Here is a 19,979-nt window from a genome sequence, read left to right on the forward strand (position 1 = left end):
TGCAGACACCTTGGGGAAACGACAGAAAGGGCAGACTCATTCCTCTTGCGTTCACAGCCATATAAGGAGATCATGAAAGACAGAGCCTCAAAAATCCTTGTCATTTCCTGGATGCCAAGTCATCTTGGTTTTGCCTGAAGCTCACGTTAAAGGGCACGCACAGAGAAGATATTTGTATTTCTGGACACGTCAGAGTGTTTTCTTTCGAACAGTTGCAATTATATGCATAGTCGAGCATCTTTTTGTGACAAAATATCTTGTTTAAAACGGGAACGTTTTTCTTCCAAAAATGAAATAGCGCCACCATAAGTGTAAGAGGTTAAAACGAGAACGTTTTTCATCCAAAAATGAAATTGCGCCCCTAGAGTTCCAAGAAGTTAACAAGAAGTTAAGCTGTATTTTGGTGTATTGCACTTGTGATTGTATAAAAGTTAAATATTTCTAATAATTGTTTTTGAATTTCGCGCTCTGCAATTTCACCGGATGTTGTCGAAACGTTAATAATGAGACATTATTTGATTACAAACCTGAAGATGATGTTGGTGAAGAACCATTTTTAAGAGTCTACAGGAGGTTGCACCAACTACGCAATAAAAGTTGACAGGCAAGTAATTTTTGTTTTTACCGGAAGGCTAACCAACTATCTAGTAAACACTTCGGATACGAGGTTGGTCTCTAATTTAAACAAAATTAAACTGATATATCTTGTAATTGAACAAAATAGTAAGGTGGCCAATAACTGGGGAACGTATGCCGATAATACGGGACATATTGTTTTTGCTAAAACGCTTATCAAAAAGCTGATAGTAGTAGTATTTCCACTGAAATGTCAAACATGCTAATTGCTAACCCGTTAGCTAAAATATTTACGACACCAATAATCACAAAACATTGATGGCTTGATCACAAGAACACTGTTGATGTAAAGGCGTTCTTCGTTTGTCGCAAGAAAGTCGGACCGAAATGCAGCGTGTTGGTTACTCATGTCTTTAATGAAACAAATGACGATACATGAAATAACTTCAGGCAGCCAAACCTATGCAACACCCCTACTCAGCCGCAATCCCAATAACTAAAAAACCCCACTATGAAATACAACAACATAAACCCATGTCACACCCTGGCCTGACCAACTAATTAACGAAAACACAAAATACTAAGACCAAGGCGTGACAGTTGAAGGTAAGGAGCTTGTCTGTCGGCCCTGCATTAAAGACCGAACTTGGTAAAAAAAAAAAGGATACATTTAACTGAAGTATACCAGTTCCATTTCAGGACCCAAAAATGTACAGCTGCGCCATACAGGTTGCAAAATACTTGGATGAGATTTTCGATGTGCAGATTCCATGGCACATTCTTTTGTGTATCAGTTCATAAACAAGGCTGGATTCAAAACTTAGTTTTAACAATTTAAATTATTATACAAAATTCTTGCTACCCATAGAACTGTATGTATAAGGGGGATACAAACACCCCATCTCTAACATTTAACTGCAAAGAGACGGAGTCATTAGATCACTTGTTTTGGTACTGCCATATGTAGCTTGTTTTTGGCCACAGGTTCAGGAATGGATCAAAAAATTACATTTACCCAAAACTAGTTAATAGATCAATAATATAATAATGCTCTTAGTAAAAACTGTCATCTTTAATTTATAATCTGTAGAAACTATCAGAAAAGAAAGGTTCAGCACATTTGAAAAATATATGGCAAGTAGAAATACAAAACTGGATGGTTTTCAGAGATGGATGGGTAGCTGAAGGGTGGACCTAAAAAAATAACTCATGTAAAATGTATATAGTATGTATAAGCTGGAAGTAGACGTCTAAGTATTGTTGTCCATTAGTTTACTCCAATTCGGGTAGAATGTTTAGGGGAAAGGAATAAAGAAGAAAAAAACATACATTCCGTTCTCAGAACATGAAGAAAAATTTCCATTAAAACTTTAACATTCAGAGAACGTTCTAAGATTGTAAATAACATATACATTCCGTTCTCAGCATCAACAAAACTCTCTCTATCTTGTTAAGTGTGTTCAGGTGAGTTGGCCGCGCACACTAATTCGCTTCACCTGATCTTAATGAGTGCTTGTTTTCTCTGAAATTTGATCTTTCAATAGACTAAAATGGTTTATTCCTTGTGGAGGTCAGAGGGCAGCAGACAGTGATTTCCCGATGAACCCAGTGTTGGGTTTTTTCCATTAGGAGGTGATAACACAGGAATATTCATTTCCCCCAACTCAGACCCTTATCTCATTATCAGTTTAATATGAGGGAGATGCCTCTTGCAATAATATATGCTCCTGCTGGTGTTGACACACACACACACGCATGAGTCACCACGCACCACCACCACCATGAACCACCACCCCGTACCACGCACCACCACCACCACCACGCACCACCACCACGTACCACGCACCACCACCACCACGTACCACGCACCACCACCACGCACCACGTACCACCACCACGTACCACCCACCACCACGTACCACCACCACCACGTACCACCACCACCACGTACCACCACCACGTACCACCACCACGCACCACCACCACGTACCACGCACCACCACGCACCACGTACCACCACCACCACGTACCACGCACCACCACCACGCACCACGTACCACCACCACCACGTACCACGCACCACCACCACGCACCACGTACCACCCACCACCACGTACCACCACCACCACGTACCACGCACCACCACCACGCACCACGTACCACCACCACGTACCACCACCACCACCACACACCACGCACCACCACCACGCACCACGGCCTCAACAGAAAGATGCAGAGCAACACTGATCCATATTAATTCATAGCTGTTGATTGCCTTGTTGCCAATTAAGCCTGATCTCTATGTGCCCACAGTGACATGCTGTGCTCCAGCCACTGCTCAGAGCTCAGTGGAGGGGAGAGGGACATAGACCTTAATGAGGAGACGCCATACAGAGCTCTTTGTATTAATCAGTTTAGCCTACTTCCAGACCTCTAAGTGCTTTAGCCAACTCTGTTGTCATGCCTCTGGAAGTAATCTAGACTGGAACCAGGCTAGAATCAGCCTGGAATACCAACAGATAGAGCAAAGTCCTAACCCTGATTCACCTATAGGACACTCATCCCTCTACACTCTGAACTGAGATGGTGTGCAGTGAATTATCTGCCTCAGTTTACATTCGATTGTCAGTCTTATCGGGTAATCAATACAGCCACTGCACCTCCATAGGGATATAGCTAGGTTTTGTATGTCATGTGCAATTGATTGTATGTGTGTATAGTATTAGGGTTGATAGACCGTCTACCATTTGTTTATCTCTGAGGAAAGGACTGGAGAGGCTCATCATTTCTCTCTCTCGTTCTGCATGGAGCAAGAGCACATAGTACATACGCCACTCAACCCAGGCAAAGAGGCTGCAAAGAGACTCATCCTGAGCACTAGGACCATGGGGTACTGTAATATAATACTAGAGGTAGAATGACTGTAGAAGCTGCAGGATGGTGATCTGTCCTACAGAAAGAGTGGGAAGGGAAGGGAACAGTGTAAAGGTGTGAAAGACTCTGGGGATATGCTCAGGTGTTCTGGATCTCCCAACGCAGCACATTTTAACATAAGGAACTGTCTTCAGCGTATTCGTGGTTTCTCCTGTCAATTCCCCCATCAGAGCTTATTCTGTCACTTAGATTCCCTCTAGGTTCTTTCAACAGCTGTGTGGCTGGGAGCCTATCACAGGAGTGTTGCAGTAGTAGCACAAACACAGTCAGTGAGCACATTTACATACACAGTAATAATTTGACATTAAACTAATTATGGCAGTAGGCAGATTATGCAATAGTCATGGAAACACCTTACTCTGCTTACCTTAATCGGTGTACGGTCAACATCGAAGTAAACATACGCAGATTAAAACAACTTGTTTTCTGAGCAATCTTTAGAATTATTAGGACATGTAAACGCCTTAATCGTATATGATCTGCGCATGTGCAAGCACCAGCCGAGAGCCTCCCTCTTTACCATGAGTGAAGTGAGTTTGGAACGACTGAATGGATGCATCTTAGAAGTAGTTTTCACATACAAACTTTATACAAATTAAAAATCAAATATGCTTCCCAAAAATAATATGTTCTCTGTGGTAGAACATTTATTTTGATTGGCAATGTTCTGTATTTAGCCTGATTTCAGATGTGTCCATGTAAACGGGTCTGTATTTAGTGCCATCAGGGAGCCTGATTTCAGATGTGTCCATGTAAATTGGATTATTAGGGAAATCGTTCTTCTTGCAAAGCATGTCAACATTTTTATAGAACTGTATTAATCTGATTATCCACAATAATCACATTATTGTGTGTATGTAACCATACTCATCGCCTCCCCTTCATTCTCCCCCATTGACCTCTATTAACTTTTGTGTGTGTTTGTGTTGCAGGACCTGGTGGGCAGTGCCCCTCCACAGAGGAACTGGAAGGGGATAGTCATCGCCCTGCTAGTCATCTGCATCATCTTGTCTTTGATCGTCACCTCTGTTATCCTGCTCACCCCAAGTACGTAACACACAATGCTGCATCACACTACATGACACTTATTACATTACACTTATTAACACCTATTACACTGCATATTAGAAAATGCTCATTTGTGGTGTAGACAAGGTTAAAAAAAAGGCTTCTAAAGTTTGTAATTTCCACTTTATAATGTCTGACTTGATTTGCCCTAACTAAAGATGTATCAATCCCTACAAATATTTCCATTCATTATAACCACATAATAATTCACCTTTCCTGTTGCTGCTGGATTATTTTCCTGCTGTGAGAAACTGGTCAAATTAAGATCCTACAGTACATAAGTACCTGAGTCAGGCCACCAAAAAAAACTTCTAGTTAGAGATTGCAATTGGCCTTGCTAGCAGACAGCCCAGTAGGTAATTTAATTTCCTAAACCCATTCATTCAAAGACAGACAGGAGTAGAGATGTTGAGATGTGTCAGCTTGGAGATTGCATATTGGTTTTTCAGAAGGACGAAGTGAGGTCATCCTCTCACTAGGTAATGGGGCTTTAATGTAAAATGTCATTCAGTCTTGTTTAATGAAGATTATTATGCAGTAATAGCTCTAGTCATTTTTACAATTGCCAGTGCATCAGAGGTGCTGTTTGCCTCATGTTGGGAATCCCTCTTAATGGTCTTTTACCAACAGATGAAGATAATTAGCAAATTCAGAGACTTGCAAAGGTACTGTATATATGTATTTACATTTTTAAATGTGTTATTTTTAGTTCTCTCAATTCTCTGCAAAGCTACTTACTGGCACTGACACATACATACATACATACATACACACACACACACACACACACACACACACACACACACACACACACACACACACACACACACACACACACACACATACACATACACATACACATACACATACACATACACATACACACACATACACACACATACATACATGCATCCCTTCTAGAATCTCTTACTGATGGTACTCTACATACATCCCTTCTAGAATCTCTTACTGATGGTACTCTACATACATCCCTTCTAGAATCTCTTACTGATGGTACTCTACATACATGCATCACACACTTCCCTTCTAGAATCTCTTACTGATGGTACTCTACATACATGCATCACACACATCCCTTCTAGAATCTCTTACTGATGGTACTCTACATACATGCATCACACACATCCCTTCTAGAATCTCTTACTGATGGTACTCTACATACATACATCACACACATCCCTTCTAGAATCTCTTACTGATGGTACTCTAATGTATTTTCTTGAATAAACTGACAGGTGAATGTAGAAGATAAATATGTAAAGCTCCCATATGGGGTTGAAGGGGCACACACACACACACTCTCTATGTAACTCAATCCTCTAGCGCTGCTGTCTACCTTGACCGGTCTCAGCTGTTTACCCTGTGCAGTTAGAGGGAGTTACGGCTGCCTGGAAAAACTGGCCATGCTGCTGTGAGTTGATGCTGGCGGATCAATGGATTGTCTCAAGTGTCTCTTTCTTCTTTGTAACATTTCCTTAATCGCTGTGCCTGTGATATGGGAATTACAGTCCTACTATCTCCAGAGACAGAAACAGCACATAATAGCCAGACTCTGACAGATGTCTCTTACCCTATTTTTATGACCCCCTGCAACTTTTTGCAGGAAAAGTGACAGTCACCAGGCAACAAAGGTGGCCAGGTCCCTTTTTAATGTGAAAGAGAATTGAAACATAACAGTATCATATTATTGTACCTGATTAATTCTATGACTTCTTCCACTTTTGTTTTGTTGATATATTCCACTGGCAGTTGCAGATGATAGCCTTGCCCTCAAGAAGAAAGTCACCATCGAGGACGTCTTCGGAGGAGATCTTCACGTGCACGACCCCGACGCTACATGGCTCAGTGGTGAGTTGTTATAGTTACGCCCTGCCCTTTCATCTGCCAATAGAAACGGAAGCTAACACAGCACCCACCAACCAGGAACTGTTACGTGTCCGTTGACATTATTAGAGCTCCACATTTACATATTTTAGATGGTCTTTAATGACTCTATCTCCGTAAGCATTCCAAGCCGTATTACTTTTCCCATTAGACAGCCATTACTATCAAACAAGAGGACCACACATAAAACATATTGAAACCTAACTAGCACTTCAATTGCCTATTGAATTTAAACATAATCATAGAAACCCAAATCCTGATTTAAAGGCATAATGGATCACTCAGCCAATGTGTTTACTGTGAATGCTTATTATCAAGCCCTCAAGGATTACATGGTTATAGTCTCATGGTTATTCCCTTACAACAGAGACAGACAGCCCACAGAACTAAGTAAGCGTTATACAGAGAGACAGAGCAATGTAATCCAGTGGAACCTTGAAATGTGCCCGTTTATGCTGTTATTCACCATACAGTACTGAAGCTATAATGTATGCAGAGCATGTACAGGACAGGCCCAAATTAAACAGATGTAAGGCTGGTCTGTTATGACCTTTTTTAACCTTGACAACGTAATGTGGAAAGCAAGCTGCAGAACACATGAATGTTGGATCAAGCTACTGCTCGCCCTCTAGTGTTAGAGACTCAAACTACTTTGTTTTTTCATTGACTCTCCATTAAGCACAAAAGTAGTGCCAGAATTTATTTTATTTCCACATACTTTTACATACTGATTTATATACAATGTTATCCACTGTATGCAGCAGTAACATAGCTTATCTTCTCTGGAAAGTAACCTTTTCACAATATAATATAATTACTCACTCAGTCTGGATATCTCGAAAGAGAATTTAAACTGAATTGAAAATTCAAATCTTGGCAGAATATTTTGTCCCAGTCGGCCCTGCCATGACTTTGGCAACATGCTGATGTCCAGTGTTTTGTGTAAAAGACAGGCAAAGGACAATGCAGGGAAATGGTGTCTGCAGAGAAGTTAAACAGCAGGCTAAAGGGCTTTTCCCTCATCAAATGGACCATGATAATTAACCTCACCAGCAGAAATACACACACACACACACACACACACACACGCACAAACTTCAAAGTGTGTATTTTTGTCACGCAACATTGGAATGTTCTCTATCATTCTTCTCCGATAAAATAGTAGTGATTCATTGTCTGACATTCCTCCGTGTCAAAGTTAAGTTAATGCAATCAGCTCAACATTTGGTTCTGATGAGCAGTGATAATGCGTAGGATCGTGCAACCTTGTGCTTCAGTAGTCCTCATCAATATGTGGTGCGTTGGTTTCATTCAGAGTGATGCATAATTGATTCAGCGTTGCTCTTTGACCACCGCTCATCACCGGTCTCTTTGAACCTCACCTTTGAGCAGGGCTTAAGACCAACTTTTTTAATCGCCATCCCAGAATTGTCCCGAAGTGCAATTTCAACCGTTCCAAACTGAAGATGAACCATCCTAAATGCTAAAATACTTTGTTTATTTTTTATATGTTTTGATATGCCAACATAGGTTTACTGTAGGACCTACAGTTGAAGTCGGAAGTTTACATACACTTAGGTTGGAGTCATTAAAACTTGTTTTTCTACCGCTACACAAATTTCTTATTAACAAACTATAGTTTTGGGAAGTTGGTTAGACATCTACTTTGTGCATGACACAATACATTTTTCCAACAATTGTTACAGACAGATTATTTCACTTATAATTCACTGTATCACAATTCCAGTGAGTCAGAAGTTTAAATACACTAAGTTGACTGTGCCTTTAAACAGCTTGGAAAATTCCAGAAAATTGTCATGGCTTTGAGGCAATTGGAGGTGTACCTGTGTATGTATTTCAAGGCCTACCTTCAAACTCAGTGCCTCTTTGCTTGACATCATGGGAAAATCAAAGGAAATCAGCCAAGACCTCAGAAAAACAATTGTAGACCTCCACAAGTCTGATTCATCCTTGGGAACAATTTCCAAACTCCTGAAGGTACCACGTTCATCTGTACAAACAATAGTACGCAAGTATAAACACAATGGGAGCACGCAGCCGTCATACCGCTCAGGAAGGAGACGCGTTCTTTGGTGTGAGTAGTGCAAATCAATCCCAGAAAAACAGCAAAGGACCTTGTGAAGATGCTGGAGGAAACGGGTACAAAAGTATCTATATCCATAGTAAATCGAGTTCTATATCGACATAACCTGAAGGGCCCTCAGCAAGGAAGAAGCCACTTCTCCAAAACCGCCATTAAAAAAGCCAGACTACGGTGTGCTACTGCACATGGGGACAAAGATCGTACTTTTTGGAGAAATGTCCTCTGGTCTGATGAAACAAAAATAGAACTGTTTGGCCATAATGACCATCGTTATGTTTGGAGGAAAAAGGGGGAGGCTTGCAAGCCGAAGAACACCATCCCAAACGTGAAGTACGAGGGTGGCAGCATCATGTTGTGGGGGTGCTTTGCTGCAGGAGAGACTGGTGCACTTCACAAAATAGATGGCATCATGAGGACGTAAAATTATGTGGATATATTGAAGCAACATCTCAAGACATCAGTCAGGAAGTTAAAGCTTGGTCGCAAATGGGTCTTCCAAATGGACAATGACCCAAAGCATACTTCCAAAGTTGTGGCAAAATGGCTTAAGGACAACAAAGTCCAGGTATTGGAGTGGCCAACACAAAACCCTGACCTCAATCCTATAGAAAATATGTGGGCAGAACTGAAAAAGCCTGTACAAGCAAGGAGGCCTACAAACCTGACTCAGTTACACCAGCTCTGTCAGGAGCAATGGGCCAAAATTCACCCAACTTATTGTGGGAAGCTTGTGGAAGGCTTTTGACTCAAGTTAAACAATTTAAACAATTTTAGGCAATGCTACCAAATACTAATTGAGTTCATGTAAACTACTGGGAAAGTAATGAAAGAAATAAATCAGCAGGTGCTTCCAAACAGGTGTGTTTCCTGAGTTAATTAAACAATTTAACATCCCATCATGCTTAGGGTCATGTATAAAAATCCCCAGTTGCCCATTATTTTCACTACCATGGCTAGAAGAAGAGTTCTCAGTGACTTTAAAAGAGGGGTTTCAAAGGAGCATAGGGAGTTTAAAGCGTGTGTGTGTCTCTCAGTCACCAGATCTCAACCCAATTTAACAGTTATGGGAGATTCTGGAGTGACGCCAGAGTCTGCGTTTTCCACCACCAACAACAAAAAAACAATTATGGAATTTCTCGTGGAAGAATGGTGTCGTGTCACATTTCTCCAGTAGAATGGAGTTCCAGACACTTGCAGAATCTATGCCAAGTTCTGTTCTGGCATCTCTTGGTGGCCCAATGCCCTATTTGTCATGCCCTGATGTTTCACCTGTCCTTGTGATTGTCTCCACCCCCTCCAGGTGTCGCTGATTTTCCCCAGTGTATTTATCCCTGTGTTTCCTGTCGCTCTGTGCCAGTTCGTCTTGTATGTTTCCAAGTCAACCAGCAGTTTTCCCGTTCTCCTGCTTTTTGCATTCGTCTTCTTTTAGTCCTGGTTTTGATTCTTGCCTGTTTCTGGACTTTGACCCGCCTGCCTTGACCACGAGCCTGTCTGCCACTCTGTACTTCCTGGACTCTGATCTGGTCTTGACCTTTTTGCCTGTCCACGACCTTACTCTTGCCTACTCCTTTGGATTAATAAACATAATGACTGCGACCATCTGCCTCCTGTGTCTGCATCTGGGTCTCACCTTGTGCCTTGATACTATTAAGATCCTTTATGTTGAATAGTCCATTGTTTTTGCAGTGACCTGTACACATAAAATTAGCATACATCTCAGTGTAGCTTAGGTGATGTGTCCACGTCAATTTTGACATGAGGGAGGTGCCAGAAAATGTAGTCAAACTTTAATGAGATTTTTTATTTACATTAATATAGTACAATCTCCAGTCATGTTTGACAAATATAATGTAGGATAATTAACATTAACATCTACAGGCTTGATTCTGTTGGAGTAGGCCTACTTGAGGAATGTTTCATTCATCAATTACAAGAGCGGAGAGAAAGACCCGTATCTGTTTTGCGCCAAGTATCACCCAGCTTGCAATCTTAGTGGAGGCATTTTGAAACTATTAAACCATAAACTTCATTATTTAAAACCTGTAGGTTTTATGCCATGTCATGGGGCATGTCTTTCCTTGATTCAAGTAGCCTAGCCAATATCAGACCATAGACATTTTTAGGGAATTATTTGATAAACACTTCCTTATGTCATTGAAACCAGCTTTCTTTATTTGTCCAGCAGCCAGACACAATCTTAGATATATTATCAACCCATGCTAGTTGTTGCATCTTTAGATCTCCCCTCTTTCAACATTTCGCATGTATATTTTCATCTGTCACGTGAAACCTCCTGCATGTGTGATGCACTTTTTAGAACATTGTGTTTCTGCTACATTTTTTTAAAAATATTTGCGCATAGCTTACTGCTGGTTGCACATTGCTGCAGATTATAATGTGAAGAAATAATAGTTTATCATCATTTTAAGCTAAACATTCTGATTGCTTTTTAAATGTTTTAGATGTGCAGTGGTTGTATGAATTTTGGATCTATAGTCACAGAACTGTCCCAGAGTCTGTTTTGAGACTCTCCAGACATATTTTGTCCTCAGGACAATGGGACATTGTTAATTTCGAGCCCTGCCTTTAAGACACAGAAACAGGAGGAGTCACTTTGCCTTCACTCTGTCTATAGTCTTATAGGGACACTGTGTACTGTACTCTGCTCTCATTCGTTTTCATTGATTAAAGCAATTTAATGAATGGCTTTTGTTAAAGATGTCAGGCCTTCAGCAGTTTTTTTTTAACTAGGCAAGTCTGGTAAGAACACATTTTTATATACAATGACAGCCTACCGGGGAACAGTGGGTTAACTGCCTTGTTCATGGACAGAACGACATATTTTTTTACCTTGTCAGCTCAGGGATTCAATCTAGCAACCTTTCGGTTACTGGCCATATGCTCTAACCACTAGTCTACCTGCCACCGAGGATACTCATACACTTTCCATTATTCCTAATGCATCCATTTTGATCGTTTTTGTGAGCGGAACTGTCATGACTGAGCAAATATTTGGACTAGAGCAGGAAAAGGTTTTCAAAACAGAATACAAAAGCAAACAAACTTGAAGTTAATTTAGTAGAAAAACACACTACCACAAAATCCAAATAATCTCCATTATGTCTAGCAATATGAAGTCCTTCCAGTATTACTGCTATTGCTGTGGCAAATAGTAAGTAAGGGAGATGAGATGGCTATTCAATCAACCTTTATTTGAAGGGTTCAAACATGGCAGAGAGCAGCAAGGACCTTTTCTCTGCACTTCTCTTGGTAGAGGGGTTTATCCGAACAGGACACAGTGAGACTGAGGAATCGCTTCTGGTCTAGAGGACAACACTACCAGTGTCACACTACTGAGCAGAGCTGAGTGGAACCAAGCCAAGCTGTACTGTCCTTGCCTTTTTATGCATCCATCATAGGAACCAAATACCTGAGCCAGCTTAATATGTTTTGGGTCGGCACAATAATGTGAAAATGGTCTACCACTTGGACCATCCCACTCGGCAGACACTGGTTGAATCAACATTGTTTCCAGGTCATATTCATGAAAATACGTTAAACCAACCTGGAATAGACGTTGAATTGACGTCTGTGCCCAGTGGGATCACACTGTATGTATCCACACCTTACAGCTCCTGTTTATGCTGCAGAGGTAACAGGATGCCAGCAAGGCCTGCTCCAGTTGTACCTTGGTGCCCCCCTAAAAGATATCTTCTCTCAGACTGGTGTGGAAGGCTGGCCCCTCATGGCCCCACTATGGCCGGAGGTTAGAATGCCTGATCCAGCACTGTAAGTACTGTTTGAAACAGCTGGATGCGTATTCCACAATGTAATGCTCTCTCTTCTATGCTGTTTATTATTTCCAGACAATGTACTGCTGTATCGAACACGAGAAGGGGATGTGGTCAAACTCAACATCGAAACACAGGAGAGGGTCATTTTGGTGGAGAACAGGAAGTTTGTGAGTATTAGCTAATTTTATTCCCGAACATGTAGGTGATATGGTATTGAAAAATGTATGATGACCTTTTGTAATAAATATGCCTCAAACATGCTTCTTTGTTATCCAGGAAATGTTCAAAGCCACCAAGTACCACATATCTCCAGACCTGGAACATGTGTTGTTGGCCTATAACGTGGCCCCAGTAAGTAGAAAGGACCACACTTCTTATTTTGTCTCAGATGCAGAGTTTATGGGTTGTTTCTGCCATGCGAGGTTGAATGCTGGATGCTGAAGTTGTGTTTGTCTCTGCAGGTCTACCACCACTCCTACATGGCCTTCTACATCATCTGTAGTCTCATCACCCCGTAAGTCTCTGTCTCTGTTTCTCTCCTTTCTTTCCTTCTTTTTTTTGTTCTTTTTCTTTCTCTTTCTTTCTTTCTTTCTTTCTCTTTCTTTCTTTTTTTCTTTCTTTTTCTTTCTTTCTTTTTTCTTTCTTTTTTCTTTTTTCTTTCTTTCTTTTCTTTCTTTTCTTTCTTTTCTTTCTTTTCTTTCTTTCTTTCTTTCTTTCTTTTCTTTTCTTTTCTTTCACTCTCTTAGACAAAAATAAGATGAGAGTCTAAGTATTAGATAAAACCGGAAACTGTTGAATGTTTTCAGGGACAGCTTGACTTTCTGCTACATAAGTGCTTAGTGTCGGTGGTCACATCTGTGCACCTGGTTGGTTGTGCTGCCAACTGGTGGATGAAGTTAAAACACCATCCCTAATATCAGCATATGTAATGGTCTCTTCCCAGCAAACCAAAATTGGGTTCCCAGAACATTTGTTAGGCCACGGCAAATGTTCTCTTAACACAGAAACCGCCCAGTCGTGGTGATGATTATAGAGTGTTTGCATAAAACATCTGCCAGATGGTGCAAGAACATTCCTAAAACATATTTAATCTGTTCCCAAAACACAAAAACTGTCCAGTTGTGCGGATGATTCAACCAATGTTTATTTTAGGGTACCAAAAACACTCACCTCATTTATAAATGTTGCGTACAGACAAAATATGTCCCAAAACGCTACTGGATGTTTCTTGCTCAACAGTTTCCAGTGTGTATCAAGGATGGTCCACCACTGAAAGGACATCCAGTCAACATGGAATCTATCTCTTGTGATGTAACCACACTGTTCCCATGACCTAATTAAATGTTCTGGGAGCCGTTAAAGAACTCAAAGGCTGTTCTGTCAACATTCTTGCAATATCAAAGGATTGTTTTATGCACCCTGATACAAACATTATCTGAAGGTCAGCACAACTGGACAGTTTTAGTGTTATGGGAACCATCTCCTGTCATATCCCCACAAAGTTCCAACAACCTAAATAAATGTTTTAGGAACTTTTAAAGAATATTAGGCAAATGTTTTTTTGCAAGCTAATAGAGACATTGTGATAATCAGCACATAATCAGTCCTGTGTAGCTCTTGCAACTCCAGGGTTGTGGGTTCGATTCCCACGGGGGACCAGTACGGAGGAGGAAAAGTATGAAATGTACAGTTCCAGTCAAAAGTTTGGACACACCTACTTAGTTTTTCTTTATTTTTACTATTTTATATATTGTAGAATAGTAGTTAAGACCCACACATTTCTTGTTAACAAACTATGGTTTTGGCAAGTTTGTTAGGACATCTACTTTGTGCATGATACTTGTCGTTTTTCCAACAATTGTTTAAAGACAGAATATTTCACTTATAACTCACTGTATCACAATTCCAGTGGGTCAGAAGTTAACATACGCTAAATTGACTGTTGTGAAATCTGAGTTTAAATGTATTTGGCGAAGGTGTATGTAAACTTCTGACGTCAACTGTATATCTTGTCATGTCCTAACAATGTTAACACAACCTAATGAAACATTCTGGGAACCTTATTAAGAACAGACAAAGTGTGTTCTGGGAATGTTCTTTGAACATCAGGTGATTGTTTTTTGCAACCTAAAAGAAACATTGTAGAATCATCTGCACAACTCAACAGGTTTTATGTTTTGGGGACATATATTTTGTGATGTTCCCACCAGACTGTTTCCCACACCGTAATGAAACATTCTGGGAACCTTTTATAGAACATCAGTCAATTGTTTCAAACAAACGTTTGGGGAAAGTTTCTGTGGTGTTTGTTACAGATGTTGTGCATAACATTTTAGTGAATGTTAGAACCTTCCAATGATATTTCATCTAAAACATTTTTGTTAAATATATTATATCAAAAACGTTCTCCGAATGCTTTTTGGATGTTATCACCCTAATATTAGATTTAAAAAAAGCTTAACTTGAACTTAATTGTTCTGGGAATATTCCTGGTTTGCTGGGTTGTATTGTCACACACTCTGTCTGGCCTGCTTTTTGTTCCATATTTATACTTAGTATTAAAGTTAAGGAAACTTTTCTAGTGCTAAATTTAGCTTTGGATGATTGATTTTACCATTACAGAAGCAACCTAGATAGCTCACTGGAAGATTCCATGTATTTCTGTGCACAGTCTGAGGCACACACTCTGAAACACATACACACACACACAGACACCATGACAGAGTGTGTGTTTTATCTCCACAGAGAGACCTGGAGTCTGAATCCTCCTGAGGTACGGAACGCCCCGCTGCAGTATGCTGGATGGGGACCTAAGGGCCAACAGCTGGTAAGAGACCCCACACACGTCTACACCCTCACTGTCTCACTGAAAAAAAACACACATGCACACAAACGCGCTCACACACACACACACACACACACCTCAATTACCGATATGCTCCAGCCTTGAACTTGAAACAAATGTTGATCCAGCATTTTGAAGGTATGACAAAGGGAGAGAGTTGACAGACACCGTGATAAGCCCCTCTATGCTTTTCCTTTCTCCACAGCATCACTTTGGAGGTGATGTCAAAATGCTGTTACTATGGTTAAAACAACAACATTGTTGTTTTTGTGGGAAAGGAGAGAGGTCTTCTAAAAAGAGCAGTGTCTCTCACAGCTACAATATCTTTGTTGTTTTCCCTCATTAATACACACTTCCTCATTTACCTCATAACACACATCACTTTAGACAGGACTAATTACAGAACAACAGTAATGGGCTGTATTCCCTTGTGTTTCTCAACTGACTTACCTTTTATTGCAAATCTGTAGGTTTTGTAATTGCTCTTATCATATCATTTGTCTACATTAGGCTACAGACACATTTAGAGGGAGAAAATATTAATATTTGAAGTTGCTACAATATGAGATTTCGTCGTCTGCCAAGTGAGAAAGCGGCTAAATTTGCATATGGTAATATAGTACCTGATTGGTTTATTTTTGTTTTGATGTTTATCTGCGTGTTTGGTTAATGAAGAGCTAGAGCTGTATGGGTGAACTGTCTGAGCCGATGTGTTTACTCTCACCTGATAATACCAGATAGTTATTCTTCTCTCATTTTTGGAAGTAATGATTTTGCATATTAAAACCTGTCACAATTGTCAGATTGTCCATTATATGACATTGCATATGAAACGTGTGTTTGGATCCAGTGGTGCTGATTCCTCTGTCATGTAGAGTAATTGCCCATGGCTTAATGATCACAGCAGGATGCTTCTGGTTCCACATCACACACACACACTCACACACACACACACTCACTCACTCACACACACTCACTCACTCACTCACTCACTCACTCACACACACACACACACACACACACACACACACACACACACACACACACACACACACACACACACACACACACACACAAGCCTCATGTACAAAGGGTATAGAAAATGAAGAGAGTAAATCAATGTTTGAGAGTTTGTCTGAAGGACACAGCTCAGATATAACCCTCTCCCACTGACACAGGGTGAAGTTTGAAGGACAGGAGAGGAGAGTGGATTGACAGCAGTAGTCCCCCCCCCCCCCAGCAGTAGTCTTCTTAATCCCTACTACTCACTATGGTACCATGGGCACAGTGGGCATACACCAGCAGTCCAACATTGCATCAGCAGCTTAACACAGTAATGCCAACCTCCCCACTCCTCACAACCTCCCCACCCCTGTCTGAACCAGTTCTCAATCACCCAGAAAGTGTGCATGGTTGTGTGTTTGTAGGTGTATGTGTGTGCATGGATGTGTGTGTGCCCCTTCAGTGATTCAGACGGCTACAGTACCTTCATTCGAAGCAGAGGGGTGTTTTGCTTACCACTCTATTTGAAGATGGGGTGGAATATGACCTCTAATGAAATCTGCTTCCTTTTATATCTGCTGTATTCAATGCTTTAAGGCATGTTTTGTCACTCAGTCCAGATTGGGTTGACGTGTCTATTTGTGTGAGTGGAAATGTCTCCAGGCTGAAGGATGGATGGGTGTTTTTAGTACTGAGTGAATGTCCCACTGTGATGAAAATTGCCCAGAAGGAGTGTCAGTCTTTTTTCTTTATCTAGTAATTAAGGGTTATACAGTTAAGGGTTATACAGTTAAGGGTTAAGGGTTATACATTAAGGGTTATACAGTTTTATTATTATAAGGTAGTAATTATGTTTTATCTACTGTAGTAATTATAAGGCAGCCATAGTGTCAAGCTGAAAAGAAGGCATTTGAAAGCCTGGCAAGAAGCAAAAGCAAAATCTCTGAAATGTAATGGTACGATGCTGTATTCACTCCAGCGTCATGTCCCTCTTTTACCCAGATCTTTATCTTTGAGAACAACATCTACTACAGAGCAACAGTGGAGAGCAGGACCATACGCCTGGTGTCCACAGGGAAGGAGGGAGTCATCTTCAACGGCCTGAGTGACTGGCTGTATGAGGGTAGGAGAACTACAAATACAGCATCACTACTGCATACAGAACTACAAATACTAGCTGGATAGAGAACGCTTGTTAGTTACACCCCAGTATTGCAGCGGTATTGAAACACCGGGCATGGAATCACAAAGAAACCCCTCCATCTATGCTGTACAATTGTTTCAAACAAGGATAAGGAATAATACAATCATAATAAAGAGACCATTTTGTTTCCATTTTAGTCATTTAGGAGACGCTCTAATCCAGTGTGATTTACAGGAGCAATTAGGGTTAAGTGCCTTGCTCAAGGGCGCATCGACACATTTTCACCTAGTCAGCTCAGGGTTTCAAACCAGTGACCTTTTGGTTTCTGGCCCAAAGCTCTGAACTGCTAAGCTACCTGCTGTTTTTAAGATCAGTTTTTCCCTCTCCTCCAAGACAGCAGGCTATCTATGGGTTGTGTTTGTAAATTATTTCCTTTTAAAGACAAACATCTGGTTGCATTTCACTATCTTTGTCCCCAGAGCTCCCCTAGCTTGTCTCTGTGTTTAGGCAGTATTCATTAATTCATGTCTGCATCGCTGCAATCTGCAGCTGGCTGTCATCTACACAACTCTGCCTCCATTTGTAATGTGATATTAAATATTTCCTGCTCAATATTGTATGTGAGCTTTCTATAGATCTACCTACTGTATTCATTTTTTCCTTCATTTCTTTAACATTTTCCCCCATTTTGATTTGTTTTGTTGGCTGGCTGATGGTTTTAAAACTTTCGATGTAACCCCTTATATAACATCATTACTGGATGGGATGTGTAGGTTTTATAGTGTTTTGACTGAGTTTCATAACAGCAGGCTTAGGTTTAAGGTGAAGGTAGTACCTCCTCTCTCTGCTAATCGCTGCAGTTCAACCACAGGGCATTCTTGATCCCAAATCAGTTTTTGAGAGGATTATAAAATCATTATAACACACTTGTTTACCCTAAGGTCACTCTATCAGGTCAAACAGGGAAATGGTTCCAATCATTTTTTCACCATTCACTTTGTAAATATCTCGAGGACAAGGTGACTTTTATCATTATATTCGCCTGTATTTACCCCCTAAAAATGAACTGCTAATTAGCTGCTAATGTGGCTATCATAAATAACTACAAATGCCATGATGATCTGGACGAGACTACCAAATCGAGGCAAAATAAGAATCTCTGGATTAACTATCTAATGTTAGCTAAATGTAAAATCAGCAAAAAAAGAAACATCCCTTTTTCAGGACCCTGTCTTTTAAAGATAATTCATAAATAATCCAAATAACTTCAAAGATCTTCATTGTAAAGGGTTTAAACACTGTTTCCCATGCTTGTTCAATGAACCATAAACAATTAATGAACATGCACCTGTGGAACGGTCATTAAGACACTAACAGCTTACAGACGGTAGGCAATTAATAAGGTCACAGTTATGAAAACTTAGGACACTAAAGAGGCCTTTCTACTGACTCTGAAAAACACCAGTTACACCAGGAACGCACAATCCCTCCATCAGGGCTCAGACTGTCCGCAATAGGCTAAGAGAGGCTGGACTGAGGGCTTGTAGACCTGTTGTAAGACGGGTCCTTACCAGACATCACCGGCAACAAAATCACCTATGGGCACAAACCCAACGTTGCTGGACCAGACAGGACTGGCAAAAAGTGCAGTCACTGACGAGTCATGGTTTTGTCTCACCGATGGTGATGGTCGGATTTGCGTTTACCATCGGAGGAATGAGCGTTACACCGAGGCCTGTACTCTGGAGCGGGATCGATTTGGAGGTGGAGGGTCCGTCATGGTCTGGGTCACAGCATCATTGGACTGAGCTTGTTGTCATTGCAGGCAATCTCGACGCTGTGCATTACAGGGAGGACATCCTCCTCCCTCATGTAGTACCCTTCCTGCAGGCTCATCCTGACATGACCCTGCAGCATGACAATGCCACAAGCCATACTGCTCATTCTGTGCCATGGCCAGCGAAGAGCCCAGATCTCAAATCTGGTGCAGTCCATGAGGAGGAGATGCACTGCAGTACTTAATGCAGTTGGTGGCCACACCAGATACTGACTGTTGCTTTTGATTTTGACCCCCCCCCCTTTGTTCAGGGAGATGTTAATTCATTTCTGTTAGTCACATGTCTGTGGAACTTGTTCAAAACTATAGTTTGTTAACAAGAAATTTGTGGAGTTTTAATGACTCCAACCTAAGTCTATGTTAACTTCCAACTTCAACTGTATCCTCCAAACACTGGCTTTAATTATCACTTTTATACAATGGGTAACCAATATATTAAAATAACGATTTACATATTTTCATTAAAACCGTTATTTTGATTAATTTATTCATACTATTTCATCCTTCCACAATATATACAGTGCCTTGCGAAAGTATTCGGCCCCCTTGAACTTTGCGACCTTTTGCCACATTTCAGGCTTCAAACATAAAGATATAAAACTGTATTTTTTTGTGAAGAATCAACAACAAGTGGGACACAATCATGAAGTGGAACGACATTTATTGGATATTTCAAACTTTTTTAACAAATCAAAAACTGAAAAATTGGGCGTGCAAAATTATTCAGCCCCCTTAAGTTAATACTTTGTAGCGCCACCTTTTGCTGCGAT

At 40.7% G+C, this 19,979-nt stretch overlaps 1 protein-coding gene across 2 annotated transcripts in view; it reads left to right on the forward strand.

Moving 5' to 3' along the window:
- Nucleotides 1–19,979, forward strand: part of LOC135513273 (dipeptidyl aminopeptidase-like protein 6) — a 138,294-nt gene that overhangs the window by 90,022 nt on the left and 28,293 nt on the right. For both annotated transcript variants that reach the window (XM_064936141.1, XM_064936150.1), the window contains exons 2-8: nucleotides 4,443–4,557; nucleotides 6,349–6,447; nucleotides 12,454–12,548; nucleotides 12,658–12,732; nucleotides 12,843–12,895; nucleotides 15,127–15,208; nucleotides 17,231–17,351. In XM_064936141.1, coding sequence (XP_064792213.1) covers nucleotides 4,443–4,557; nucleotides 6,349–6,447; nucleotides 12,454–12,548; nucleotides 12,658–12,732; nucleotides 12,843–12,895; nucleotides 15,127–15,208; nucleotides 17,231–17,351 — 640 coding nt within the window. The remainder of the gene's footprint in view (nucleotides 1–4,442; nucleotides 4,558–6,348; nucleotides 6,448–12,453; nucleotides 12,549–12,657; nucleotides 12,733–12,842; nucleotides 12,896–15,126; nucleotides 15,209–17,230; nucleotides 17,352–19,979) is intronic.

This window comes from Oncorhynchus masou, chromosome 3, assembly GCF_036934945.1.
Source record: "Oncorhynchus masou masou isolate Uvic2021 chromosome 3, UVic_Omas_1.1, whole genome shotgun sequence".
NCBI lineage: Eukaryota > Metazoa > Chordata > Actinopteri > Salmoniformes > Salmonidae > Oncorhynchus > Oncorhynchus masou.